At 53.4% G+C, this 13897-nt stretch overlaps 1 protein-coding gene across 1 annotated transcript in view; it reads right to left on the bottom strand.

Moving 5' to 3' along the window:
• The window catches only part of LOC127574309 (unconventional myosin-X-like), a 97290-nt gene that overhangs the window by 33998 nt on the left and 49395 nt on the right, over positions 1–13897 (bottom strand). The window contains exons 22-27 of the mRNA XM_052023218.1: positions 7983–8089; positions 7245–7499; positions 6345–6390; positions 5577–6257; positions 2742–2865; positions 1067–1310 (exon numbers count right to left, since the gene is read on the bottom strand). Coding sequence (XP_051879178.1) covers positions 1067–1310; positions 2742–2865; positions 5577–6257; positions 6345–6390; positions 7245–7499; positions 7983–8089 — 1457 coding nt within the window. The remainder of the gene's footprint in view (positions 1–1066; positions 1311–2741; positions 2866–5576; positions 6258–6344; positions 6391–7244; positions 7500–7982; positions 8090–13897) is intronic.

The raw sequence follows: 13897 nt of genomic DNA, 5'->3' as shown, positions 1-13897 counted from the left end.
TTGGATCCATGCTGGAGTGTGTCATGTCCATCTCTGGAGCCGCACTTCAGGGGTTATATCACAGGGTGGGGGAGAGCGTAGTGTGGAACAGTCTCAGCGGAGGGACTCTGGTCCTGACTGGAGAATCCGGGGCTGGTCCTGGAACAGAGAGGGTTGGGTGATCTAATGGGGTGTCCATGATAAAGGGTTTGATTGAGTAAGTGGAGGGTTGGTGGCAGATGACAAGCGGTGGAGATGACCTTATATCATTGAAACTTGAACTTTCGTGTAAAAGATTCTTGTCAGAAATGAACTATTTCTATTTCCACAGATACTGGAAAGAGCAAATAAACAGAAAATGTTGGAAACAGGCAGGTCAGGCAGCGGAGAGAGAAACGGTTAATGTTTTAGGTCCTGGATTCTATCACTCCCGTGAAGGGTCCCAGACCTGAAATGTTACCTCTGTTTCTCTATCCACAGATGCTGCCTGACCTGCAGAGTGTTTGCGGTATTTTCTGTTTCCATTTGACACTCTGTCAGGCTGGAGGTGAGAAGGATGTCCCCCACCATGGCCAGGGAGTGGACACCCAGGGGTGGTCTTGGAATCAGAGGCTGGACATTCTGCTCAAGAATGGGGAGAGACTTCTTCACCCACAGGGTGGTGAAGCTTTGGAATTCTCGACCCAAGAGGCACGGTCGCTGGGTTTGTTCATGACAGTGACCCAGAGTTCTTCATATGTTCAGGAAGTCTTTGGGTTATTGCTGGGGGATGGGCCGTGAGCTCAGTGAATGGAAGATGTCCTCCTCCTGCAGCAACAAGACCGGTGTGGGGGAGATGGGGAGATGGGGAGATGGGGTGAGGGGAGGGGGAATGGGGTGAGCGTGGGTGGGGTGAAGGGGGTGGGGTGAGGAGGCGATGGGGTGGGGTGGGGTGAGGGGGGAATGGGTGAGGGGATGGCGTAAGCTGGGTGGGGTTGGGGGATGGGGGTGAGGGGGATGGGGTGTGGGGAATGGGTTGGGGGTGGGGTGATGGGGTGAGGGGGGATGGGGATGGGGTGAGAGGGGTGGGGGGGATGTGCCGCCTCACCTGGCCCCACGGACGTCAATGCTGCCCTTCAGCCGGTCCTCGGCATCATTCTCGAAGTACAGGAGTCGGCTGCCCCGCAGCACGAACCAGCGGCGTTTCCAGTTGCGACGGGACAGGGTGGACAGACCACCCCCCTTCTTGTACAGCCAGCCGGACTTCAGCGCCTCCTGCTTGGCCCGGAACCACATGACGGTGCCGTCCTTCAGCACAAACCAGCGCCGTCTCCACGGGTTCATCAGCCCGCCTGCAGCCCGCCAAAGGTCACAGGTCAGAGAGTGCAGGTCACAGCAAGGGTCAGCTGGGGCCCCGTCAATGATGGTGCCAATCCGTGTGGGACTGGGATCTTCCCGGTTCCTGACCTGGTCCTGACCCTCTGAACTGACCAAAGGAGTAGGAGGCCATTCAGCCCCTCGACGCTGCTCCACTATTTCCTCACCCACTCTCCTGCACTTCCCCACTCACCCTCCGTTCTGTTACTGACCGGAAATCTCTCTCAGCCCCGTACACCCGAGTCCTGTCCCCACAGCCCCCTGTGGCACAGAGTCCCAAACTCACACCCCTCAGAGGGAAGAAATTCTTCCCCATCTCCTCCATGACTGGGCTCCCTTTGACCTGCACTCCTGCATGAGTCAGAGTTGAGTCACGCGCACGGGAACAGGAGTCAGGTCGAGTCACGCAGAGTCACACAGTCATGCAGAGTCACAGAGTCGGAGAGTCACGCCTCCTTCCTGCAAGAGTAGAGTCGAGTCATGCACCACGGGAACAGGACCCTCACCCACCAGATCTGCGCCAACACTCAACCACTGATTTACAATCCCACACTTCTCCCACTTTTTCCCCCACATTTCCATCAACTTTCCTTAGATTCCACCCTCCACCCACACACTGGGGGAAATTTACAGCGGCCAATTACCCCACTGACCCACACATCTTTGGGGGGAAACCGGAGCACCCGGGGGAAACCCACGCGGTCACAGGGAGAACGTGCAAACTCCACACAGACAGCGCTGGAGGTCAGGATCAAACCTGGGTCTCTGGAGCCGTGAGGCAGCAGCTCTACCTGCTGAGCCACTGTGCCCCCCTCCCAGCATGTGCCCTGCCTTGCCCCCAAGAATCTTGAACGTTTCAACAAGATCACCTCTCATTCTTCTAAATTCCAATGCATAGAGTTGCTGCAAAACAACAAATTTCACGACTTATGTCAATGATAATAAACCTGATTCTGATTCATACGTCATTAAATGAACAGGTATAAATGACTGCAGTCCCAGCACGGATCTTGTGGTACCTCACTGTCAATCCGAGAGTAACCCCTTGATCCCATCTCCATGCTTCCTGCCTGATAGCCAATCGTCCCTCAATGCCAAAGTTCCAACACTCTGTCCTTGTCCTGAACACTGGACCCTGATCCTGTCCCGAGCAGTGGGCCCTGGCCCTGTCCCTGCCCTGAGCAGTGGGCCCCGGCTCTGTCCCTGCCCTGAGCAGTGGGCCCCGGCTCTGCCCCTGCCCTGAGCAGTGGGCTCCGGCTCTGCCCCTGCCCTGAGCAGTGGGCCCTGGCTCTGCCCCTGCCCTGAGCAGTGGGCCCTGGCTCTGCCCCTGCCCTGAGCAGTGGGCCCTGGCTCTGTCCTGAGCACTGGGCTCTGTCCCTGACAGGCTCCCTACTCCTGAGGCTTACCTTTCATGTACAGGTAACTGTGGAAGTACGGGTTCCCAGAGATGAGATGCTTCGTACTTTGGCCTGTGCCGAGCTCCTCATCAGTGTCAACCTGTAGATCGAACTCCTCCTCACTGTCCACCGCCTGTGCAGGAAGAAGGGCAGCGTGAGAAAGTCTGCACATCTACCTTATCCATTGCAGGAGCTCACTCTGCCCATGACCACCTCTTGTACCAAAGCTGTACTTCAAGGAAGAGAACAGTGACATCCTGAAGCATATCCACGTTACGAAGGAGGTGGTGTTGGCCTCCTTGAACCTCATAAAGGTGGATAAATCCCCAGGGCCTGACTAGCTGTATCCCAGGACAATGTGGGGAGCTAGGGAAGAAATTGCTGGGGCCTTGGCAGAGACTTTTGTGTCTTCATTATCCACACGTAGTACCAGAAGACCGGAGGGTGACGAATGCTGGACAAGGGCTGCAAGGACAAGCCAGGGAACTGCAGGCCGGTGAGCCTGACACCAGTGGTGGGAACGTTACTGGAGGGGATTCTGAGGGACAGGATGTACTTGCATTTGGAAAGGCAGGGACTGATTGGAGGTATTCAGAATTGCTTCGTGTGGGGGATATCATGTCTCATGAATTTAATTTGATTGAGGTTTTTGAGAAGGTGACCAAGAGGGTTGCCGAGGGTAGGGCAGTTTACGTTGTCTACATGGACTTCAGCAAGGCCTTTGACAAGGTCCTGCAGGGTAGGCTAGTCCGGAAGGTGAGATCACATGGGATTCGGGGTGAGATGGGAAATTAGACACAAGGTTGGCCTGGTGGTAGGAGGCAGTGGAAGGGTGTTTTTCAGATCAGAAGCTTGTGACCAGTGGTGTGCCACAGGGATTGGTGCTGGGTCCCCTGCTGTTTGTCATCTATATTAATGATTTGGATGACAATGTTGTTCGCATGTAGGTGTCATGATTACTAAGTTGGCAGATGACACCAAAATTGGTACTTTAGTGGACAGTAAAGAAAGTTGTCTAAGATCCAGAGCAACAATGAGAGTGGGCAAAGGGATGGGGGGGTGGAATTTAACTCAGGCGAAAGTGTAACGCTTAGCGTAACGCTATTACAGTGCCAGCGACCCAGGTTCAATTCGCACCGCTGTCTGTCCTCGTGTCTGCGTGGGTTTCCTCCGGGTGCTCCGGTTTCCTCCCACATTCCAAAGACATATGGGTTAGGAAGTTGTGGCCGTGCTATGTTGGCGCCGGAAGCGTGGCGACACTTGCGGGCTGCCCCCAGAGCACTCTATGTAAAAGATGCATTTCACTGTGTGTTTCGATGTACATGTGACTAATAAAGGTATTGTAATCTTGTGATGTATTTTGTGAAGTTAAACTCGGCCAGGACACTCACAGCGAATGGCAGTGCCCTGGAAAGTGCACCCTGGGCTACAAGACCTTGGGCTACAAGTACACAGGAGGAAAATAAACAAACTGCCAGAGGAAGTCAGTGGGTCAGGCAGCACCTGTGGGGGGAAGTGGACAGTTGGCGATCAGGCCAAGACCCTTCATTTGGACTGAAAGATAGAGGGGGGATGGGCAGTTTAGAGAGGTGAGGGGGAGGGATGAGGCAAGAGCTGGCAAGCGATAGGTGGATCCAGGTAAGGAAGGGTGATTGGCAGATGCAGTCAGGTGGAGGAGGAAGGGTGGAGATTAGCGACAGAGGCTGGGAGGTGGGAGGTGGAGGCAACAAAGGGCTACAGGTGATGGAATCTGACAGGAGAGCCGGGGCTTTACTCTGGAGAGGAGGAGGATGAGGGGAGACATGACAGAGGTGTACAAAATATTGAGAGGAACAGATAGAGTGGACAGCCAGCGCCTCTTTCCCAGGGCACCAATGCTCAATACAAGAGGGCATGGCTTTAAAGTAATGGGTGGGAAGTTCAAGGGAGATATCAGAGGGAGGTTTTTAACCCAGAGAGTGGTTGGGGATGGAATGTGCTGCCTGGGGTGGTGGTGGAGGCTGATACGTTGGTCAAATTCAATAGATTACTAGATAAGCATATGGAGGAATTTAAAAGAGAGGGATATGGGGGAGGAAAGGGGTAGATAGACTTAGGCGAGGTTTAAAGGTTGGCACAACATGGTGGGCCAAAGGCCCTGTATTGTGCAGTACTCTTTTATGTTCCATGATTGAGAGGGAGGTGACACATGGATACAAGTGCACAGGTTTATCAAATTATGAGGGCATAGTTTAAGGTGAGAGGGGAAAGATTTAAAGGGGACCTGAGGGGCAAGTTGCTGACCAAGATGCTTATGCACGTTGGTCCCATTTGCCTGCATTTGGCCCATATCCCTCTATCCTATCCATGTACCTGTCCAAATGTCTTTTCAATGTTGTTAATGTACCTGCCTCAACCACTTCCTCTGGCAGCTTGTTCCACATACTCACCACCTGCATCTGAAAAAGGTCCCCCTCTAACCTTAAACCCATGCCTCTAGTATTTGATAATTCCACCCTGGCGTAAAGACGGCGACTGCCTACCCTATCTATGCCTCTCATAATTTTGTAAACCTCTGTAAGAGGTGTGCAGACTGACACATGGACAATAGAGGGATAAGGACTACGTGCAGGGCGCAATGAGATTCCTTGCTTGAGTGAAGCTCACAGAGGAAACGGTGCACATGGTAATAAGAAATGCAACAATAAGTGATGAGCACAAGAAGCAGAATGGTCCAAAGTTTGTAGTCCGATCTGAAGTAGTGCGAAACGAACTGAAGTGCCAATAACGGAGTTAATAACAGAGGTAAGGTAGAGTCCGAGGATATGGCAGCAGGAAGGGGATGTGGAAGGTGGCATCACTCACCAAATCGGACCCTCGTGAGTATGTCTCCACACTCTGAGATGGCCTCAGACCATCCTGGCTGCCAGCTGCCTCTCCTGCTGCTGGCTCATCCATTTCATCGTGGTCATAATCTGACTCAACCTCGGGGGGCAGGCAGTAGATCGGCTCCTCATCGATGTCTGCGTTGGGGGACCCCAACACAGTGTTGTAGATCCCCTCTCCACCTGGCCGGCCCTCTGTTGTGTAGTCCGGTGAGATGAGTCTGACCTCTCTCTCACTGGACAGTGGAAGGTTGACGTACACACTGTCCTGGGAGCAGCTGCTGATTGGCATCTGTCTATCATTGGTGCCGGGGAGAGTGACCACTGGCCCCTCGTGCTCCTCTTGCACTGTAGAGCTGGTGTCCAGGCCACTGGCTTCACCAGGCAGAGACTGACCACACCCGTCCAGTCCTTCAAAGTTCAGCAGCTCCAGGAACTCCTGTGTCACTCTGGAGGCTTCATTCTCCAGGCGAAGGATCTCCTCTTGTCGTTGGCTCTCCGCCTCGCTCTGTGATGGACTGTACACACTCTCACAGCTCGAGCCCTGCTGATTCTGCAGCCTCTGGATCTCGTTCTCCAGCCGGACTATCTCCTCTATCTGCTTGTTTTCTGCTTGTGCCAAATCCATCAGCTCCTCCGTCTGCCGTGACCCTCGGCTGGTCTATGGGAAGGACACATCAACAGAGAACCAGCAAACTAACTCTGAGAAATGGAGACAGTTCTCCCGCTGGGAGCAATGGGGCCTTACCTGCTCTGAAGACAGAGGTCCCTCTGAGATCTTCAGCCAACTGCTGCTGAGGGAAAGGAAAGGGATGTGTTAAATGGATCGTCACTGTCTGTGGTGGGTCAGAGGCAGGATTCAAACCCTGTGCCCACAGTCACGGGACCCCCCCACCCTCCTCAGACCATGGGGCCGCCTCCTGCCCACCTTTGGCGGGGTCTCCGATCCCCCTCAACACAACTGTTCCCACTCTCCCAGTGGACCACCCATGGCCCACACTCCAGACCCGAGGGTCGGGGGACCTGAGGCACCAGGCACCACCCCCATCCATCCATCCTCACCGACCACAGCCCAACTCCAAACCCCACCCCCATCTACCCCTCATTACCCTAACCCACACCTGACCCCAAACACCACCCCCATCTACCCCTCACTACCCTAACCCGCACCTGACCCCCCAAACCCCACCCCCATCTACCCCTCACTACCCTAACCTGCACCTGACCCCAAACCCCACCCCCATCTACCCCTCACTACCCTAACCCGCACCTGACCCCCCAAACCCCACCCCCATCTACCCCTCACTACCCTAACCCGCACCTGAACCCAAACACCCATCTACCCCTCGCTACCCTAACCCGCACCTGACCCCAAACACCACCCCCATCTACCCCTCACTACCCTAACCCGCACCTGACCCCAAACACCACCCCCATCTACCCCTCACTACCCTAACCCACACCTGACCCCAAACACCACTCCCACCCTCATTCATCCCATCCTCACTCACCCCCACCAACCACAACACATCCCATCCCACTCCCACCCTAACCCCACCCCCAACACCTCACCCCCACTCCGACACCACCCACCAGACCTGCACGCCCACCCCCCCATTCCCCAGACTTCCATCCACAGGCTCCCTACCTGTTCCCCTCATCGCTCTCTGGCCCCTCATCCTGGACCGGAGTCTTGCTCTGCACCTGCCGAGTCCTGCGCTCCTCCTCGTGCCACCGGTGTTGCAGGAGCTGCCAGACTAGGCGGCGAGCGAGCTGCCCCCTCCAGTGTTTCTGCAGCATGAGTGCAGCCCAGCGCAAACGCAAAAAGCGCTGCCGCCAGAGGTGGGCACGGTAGTTCTTCTGAATGACCACCAGGCTGGTGAGGAATGTCCGATAATGCATCCTGCAGACAGCGAGAGGGGCCATGAGGAGCAGCAGGAAGTGGAAAGACACCCCGGGTGTCTCAACCCCCACTCAGTAAAGTCTCAGACCCCAGTGAGGGTCGGTGTGTGTGGGACCCGTCGCCCACTGAGGGTCGGTGTGTGTGGGACCCGTCGCCCACTGAGGGTCGGTGTGTGTGGGACCCGTCGCCCACTGAGGGTCGGTGTGTGTGGGACCCGTCGCCCACTGAGGGTCGGTGTGTGTGGGACCCGTCGCCCACTGAGGGTCGGTGTGTGTGGGACCATCCCCCAGTGAGGGTCAGTGTGTGTGGGACCCGTCGCCCACTGAGGGTCAGTATGTGTGGGACCGTCCCCCAGTGAGGGTCAGTGTGTGTGGGACCATCCCCCAGTGAGGGTCAGTGTGTGTGGGACCATTCACCCACGAGGTGCAGGGGGAGGTTACCGGGGAGTCGGGAGGTCAGGGGAGGGTATCGGGTCATACTGACCTTGCACGGTGGCCCCGGATATTCGCCTGCAGGGTCACGGCTGCTCGTGTTCTCTCTGCCGCTCGGCCCTTCTCCAGCTGCTGTTCCAGGGCTTCCTTCAGAAATACCTGCAAGAAATGACAGAGACGGTCAGTTCCAGATGTGTGCTCGGCTCCAGATGTGGTACAGGGTCATTTCCAACTGTGGTGGTTCCAGCTGGGGGGTTCCAGCTGTGGAGGGGGATTACAGCTGTGGTGGGGGGGTCAGTTTTGGCCTCGATTGTGAGCAGCAGTGGTATTGCGGGATGAGGGTTTGGGGGGTAGGGGAGGAGGACTGGGCCAGGGGGATGTTTCCATTCTCCACCCACGACACCAACAGCTCCAGGCAGCAACATTAACCCCTTCAGTCCCAGCAGCCTGACTCTGCTCCGTGTCTCTGACTCCCTCCCCCTCCCTCTGGGCCACCTCCAGTGTTGCTCCCCAACCCACTCTCCACCCGTCCCTCCCATCCCTCTCCTCTCCACCGACCCCTCCTCCCCCTCCCTAAACAGTTGCCTCCAAGTTCTGGGTTCCCCCACAAGAGGCAACATCCTCTCCACGTTCCAGCCTCTGCAGACCCTCAGGATCTCATTGACTCCTTCAATTCTGCCAAGGTCCGCAGTCCTGACGCAGGGTTTCGACCCGAAATGTCGGCAATTCCTTTCCTCCCACAGACGCTGCTCAACTCACTGAGTTCCTCCAGCAGTTTGTATTTTGCTCCAGAGAATTCCACCTGACCCACACTTTGGGTGAAGTTGGGGCTGGACCTATGGGTTGGAATGGGGGAGGAGCTGTGGGCTCAGGCACCCGTATTCACAAGGAGATGGCACGTCTCCCAGAGTGGAGCGATGCTGAGCAGAGTGTGGGACCATCAGTTCGATCAGAGAAGGAAGAGGTTAAACCATTCTGCTGTGGGTGTGGGCACAGTGGGCCGAGACAGCCACCGCGTGTTGAAGGAAACTCCTTGTCCCTCAGGGTTAGATGCGGGACGTGACTAAATTTCTCAACTATTCCATTTGTTCCTGCTTTAGAGCAACACAATCACCAGCTTCAATAACTCTCAACCTCTTAATCAGTGAAACTACACTGACAAAGTAACTGTGGGACCATCCCCCAGTGAGGGTCAGTGTGTGTGGGACCCTTCCCCCAGTGAGGGTCAGTGTGTGTGAGACCCTTCCCCCCCAGTGAGGGTCAGTGTGTGTGGGACCCGTCCCCCAGTGAGGGTGTGTGTGTGTGTGTGTGTGTGTGTGTGTGTGTGTGTGTGTGTGTGTGTGTGTGTGGGACCATCCCCCAGTGAGAGTCAGTGTGTGTGGGACCATCTCCCAGTGAGGGTCAGTTTGTGTGGGACCGTCCCCCAGTGAGGGTCAGTTTGTGTGGGACCGTCCCCCAGTGAGGGTCAGTTTGTGTGGGACCGTCCCCCAGTGAGGGTCAGTTTGTGTGGGACCGTCCCCCAGTGAGGGTCAGTGTGTGTGGACCCTTCCCCCAGCGATGGTCATTGTGTGTGTGTGGGACCGTCCCCCAGTGAGGGTGTGTGTGTGTGTGTGTGTGTGTGTGTGTGTGTGTGTGTGTGTGTGTGTGTGTGTGTGTCAGTGAGAGACCTGTCCCCCAGTGAGGGTCAGTGTGTGTGGGACCTGTCCCCCAGTGGGGAGTCGGTGTATCTGGAACTGTCCCCGGTGAGAGAGGGTACAGTCCCACATATGTAATATAAAGAGTATAACAGTGGATGAACTCAAAGCTTTAATTAACACAGGTGTGTACCATAGTGTGGCCAGAGTACAGAATTTTCAGGTGAGACAGTAGGGGGGTGGGGTGTGAAAGGGGAGGGGGTACTGCACTGTTAGTCAGGGACTGCAGTCGGTACGGAGGGAGGATATCCCAGATGGCTCCTCAAACGTGCCCTCATGGGTAGAGATCAGAAACAAAAAGGGTGTTCATCTTGCTGGGGTGTATTACAGACCTCCCAATGTCAACAGGAGGTAGGGGAACCAATATGTAGAACAGATATCAGAGAGATGTTATATAATTAGGATCATTGTACTGGAGGATTTCAATTTCCCAAATATTAACTGCGATCGCCTGAGTGTTAAAGGCTTAGAGGGGTGGAATTTGAGGTTTGTCCAGGAAACCTTTTTGACACAGTGTGTAGATAGACCAACGAGGAGAGATACGTTACTGGACCTTATCTTGGGGAACGTAGCTGGTCAGGAGGAGGGAGTGTCAGTGGGGGAGCATTTTGTAGTGACCATAACTCCATACATTTCAAGGTGGTTATTGAAAAGGATAAGGATGGACCAGGAATAGAGGTCTTAAATTGGGGAAAGGCAAATTTCATTGACATAAGACGGGACCGGCAAAGGTAGACTGGGAGCATCTACTTGTAGGTAAGTTACATCTGCACAGTGGGAGGCATTCACAGGGGAAACAGCGGAAGTTCAGGGCCAACATGTTCCTGTCAGGGTGAAAGCCAGGTGTGACAGGTATGGGGAACCCTGGATGTCGAGGGATATTGAAGGTTGGATGAACAGAGGAAAGGAAACGTGTGACAAGTATCAGGAACTAATCTCGGGGGAGGGCTGTGAAAAGGGGAGATAGCCACTTAAAGGGGAAGTAAGGAAGGCAAAGAGGGGTCACGAGAAATCACTAGCAGACAGGACTAAGTAAATCTGAAGGCATTTTATGCTTGGGGCAAAAGAATAACCATGGAAAGAGTAGGGCCCATTAGGGACAACTCGGACAATCTGTGTGAGGAGCCAGCAGGTACAGGTGAAGTCCTAAACGAATACTTTTCCATCAGATTCACTAAAGAAACAGACTTTGTAGTTGGAGGATTCAGTGGGGGAGAGGGTGAAAGTCTAGTGCAGGTCTCCATGAATAAGGAGGAGATACTCGCTGCCTTAGTGGGATTAAAGGTGGATAAATCCCCAGGACTGGATGGGATTTATCCCAGGTTGCAGCTGGAGGCTAGGGAAGAGATTGCAGGGGTTCTGGCTGAGATTTTTAAATCCTCCCCGGACATGGAGGTACCAGATGACTGGAGAGCAGCAAACAAGAACCCCTTTTCAATAAGGGCAGCAGGGAAGAGCCTGGTGATTACAGACCTGTGAGCATCACGTCAGTGGCAGGCAAGGTACTGGAAAAAGTTCTGAGACACAGGATTAATGATCACTTGGAAAGGCAGGGACTGATCAGAGACAGCCAGCATGGCTTTGCCAAGGGCAGATCCTGTTTAACCAATTTGATTTAATTTTTGTATAGGCAGCAAAGTGTATTGATGAGGGCAGTGAAGTAGATTTCAGTAAGGCCTTTGACAAGGTCCTACATGGGAGACTGGTCCAAAGGGTTAGGGCCCATGGGATTCAGGGCAAGCTGGATCCAAGATTAATTTGGCAATAGGAGACAGAGGGTGTTGGCAGAGGGTTGTTTTGTGGTTGGATGCCTGTGATCAGTGGTGTTCCACAGGGATTGGTGCTGAGACCCTTGCTTTTGTAATATACGTGAATAGCTTGCATGTGGAAGAGGGAGGCCTGATCAGTAAATTCACGGATGACATGAAGATTGGTGGAGTTGTTCATAATGTGGAGGGCAGTCTTAGGCTGCAGGGAGACATCGATGTGTTGGTGAAATGGGCTGAGAAATGGCAGATGGAGTTTAATCCATACAACTATGAGGTAAAGCATTTTGGGAGCAGATACACTGTGAATGGTAGGGTGTTAGGGAGTATTGAGGTACGGAGGGACCTTGGAGTACATCCATAGATCTTTGAAGGTGGAAACACAGGTGGATAACATGGTTAGAAAGGCAATATGGGATACTGGTCTTCATTGGTTGGGGCATTGAATACACAAGTCGGGAGGTTATGCTCAAACTTTATAAAACCTTGGTCAGACCTCAGCTGGAGCACTGTGTGCAGTTCCAGTCACCACACTAAATGAAGGATGTGATAGAGCTGGAGAGGGTGCAGAGGAGATTCGCCAGGATGTTGCCTGGGATGGAGCCGTTCAGTTATGAGGAGATTCTGGGTCTGTTCCCCCTGGAGCGGAGGAGGTTAAGAGGGGACATGACTGAGGTATATAAAGCTATGAGGGGTGTAGACAGGGTAAACTGCAGGAAAGCTTTCCCCACATCAGAGGTGGATAAAAGTAGAGGACACAGATTTAGGGTAAGGGGGAAGAGACTTTGAGGAGAAGTGGTGATATTGGACCAAATGCAGTATAATTCTATGACAATCCTGCACCATCACCCTCTATCACCTATCACCAAGCTAATTTCAGAACTAATTTGTCAACTTTCCTTGCATCCCCTGGGCACTAACCTTTCAGGACAGTATCCCATGAGGGACCTTGACAAAAGCCTTACTGAAGTCCATGTGGACTACATCAACTGCACCACCCTCATCACCTTGTTACCTCTTCAAAAAATTCAAACACATTGTTTGGATAGGGTCTCCTCCTAACAAAACCAGGTTGACAGTACCTGTCGTTGTACCATTGACGTTAGACTCATAGGCCTGTAACTATCTGGCTTATCCCTGCTTCTCTTCCTGAATAAAGGCACCATGTTACTTTTAAGAACATAAGAAATAGGAGGTTGGCCATCTGGCCCATCGAGCCTGCTCCGTCATTCAATAAGATCATGGCTAATCTGGCTGTGGACTCAGATCCACCTACCTGCCTTTTCCCCATAACCCTTAATTCCCCTACTATACAAAAATCTATTTAACTGTGTCTTAAGTATATTTAATGAGGTAGCCTCTACTGCTTCCCTGGGCAGAGAAATCCACAGATTCACTACTCTCTGGGAAAAGCAGTTACTCCTCATCTCCGTCCTAAATCTACTCCCACGAATCTTGAGGCCATGTCCCCTAGTTCTAGTCTCACTTAACAGTGGAAATAACTTTCCTGCCTCTATCTTATCTATCCCTTTCACAATTTTATATGTTTCTATAAGATCCCCTCTCATTCTTCTGAATTCCAGCGAGTAGAGTCCCAGGTGACTCAATCTCTCCTCGTGGGCTAACCCCCTCATCGTCAGAATCAACCTGGTGAACCTCCCCTGCACCATTTCCATCAACGCTATGGACCTAATGGAGTAAATGTAGCTAGGATAGGTACAATGGTCAGCATGAATACGTTGGGCCAAAGGGCCTGTTTCTGTGCTGTACCACTCTATCCCTTCCTATCCCACCGTGGTCATGATCACCCATAGAATCAGTCTGGTGAAGGAGGACATTCAGGCTATCGACTCTCCATCAGACACATGAGTAATTCCCCATCCAATGCTGATCCAAATCCCTCAAAAGCCCCAATTGTTTCCACTCACTTACAGGCTTTGCATCTACAACCTTTACCTCACTTCTACCCTGATCTCCCCTCCCTCTATCCCCTTGTTACTGAATTCACCAGGACCCTGGTCCCAACCTGGTTCATGTGAAGCTCATCCCAAAGAACAGCTCCTTGTGGGCAGAAGTGCCCTGAAATTCCCTCTTCCTCCACATGTTCCCTCTGAGGGTCCAGGGTCATCTCCAGCAGTTTGTCTCCTGTCTCCTGCCTCCTGTGGAGGGGTGAGTGGAGGTCTCAGGGTGGGGCTGGGGAGAGACAAGAACAAAGCAATCCCCTAACCCTAACCCTGGGGACCACCTCGGGGGAATACTGCGCTTCTAATCTGAGGGTTGATAGGAGACCATTCAATTCTCTAGCTCTGCACGGTAGTGCAGCACGATAGCGTAGTGGTTAGCATAACGCTATTACAGTGTCAGCAACCAGGGTTCAATTCCAGCCGCTGTCTCTAAGGAGTTTGTACGTTCTCCCCGTGACTGCGTGGGTTTCCTCCGGGTGCTCCGGTTTCCTCCCACATTCCAAAGACGTCCGGGTTAGGAGCTGTGGGCACGCTACGTTGGCG

Source organism: Pristis pectinata, chromosome 1 (genome assembly GCF_009764475.1).
Source record: "Pristis pectinata isolate sPriPec2 chromosome 1, sPriPec2.1.pri, whole genome shotgun sequence".
In the NCBI taxonomy this organism is placed as follows: Eukaryota; Metazoa; Chordata; class Chondrichthyes; order Rhinopristiformes; family Pristidae; genus Pristis; species Pristis pectinata.
The sequence above is the reverse complement of the archived record's forward strand: the minus strand, read 5'-3'. Positions and strand labels throughout refer to the sequence as shown.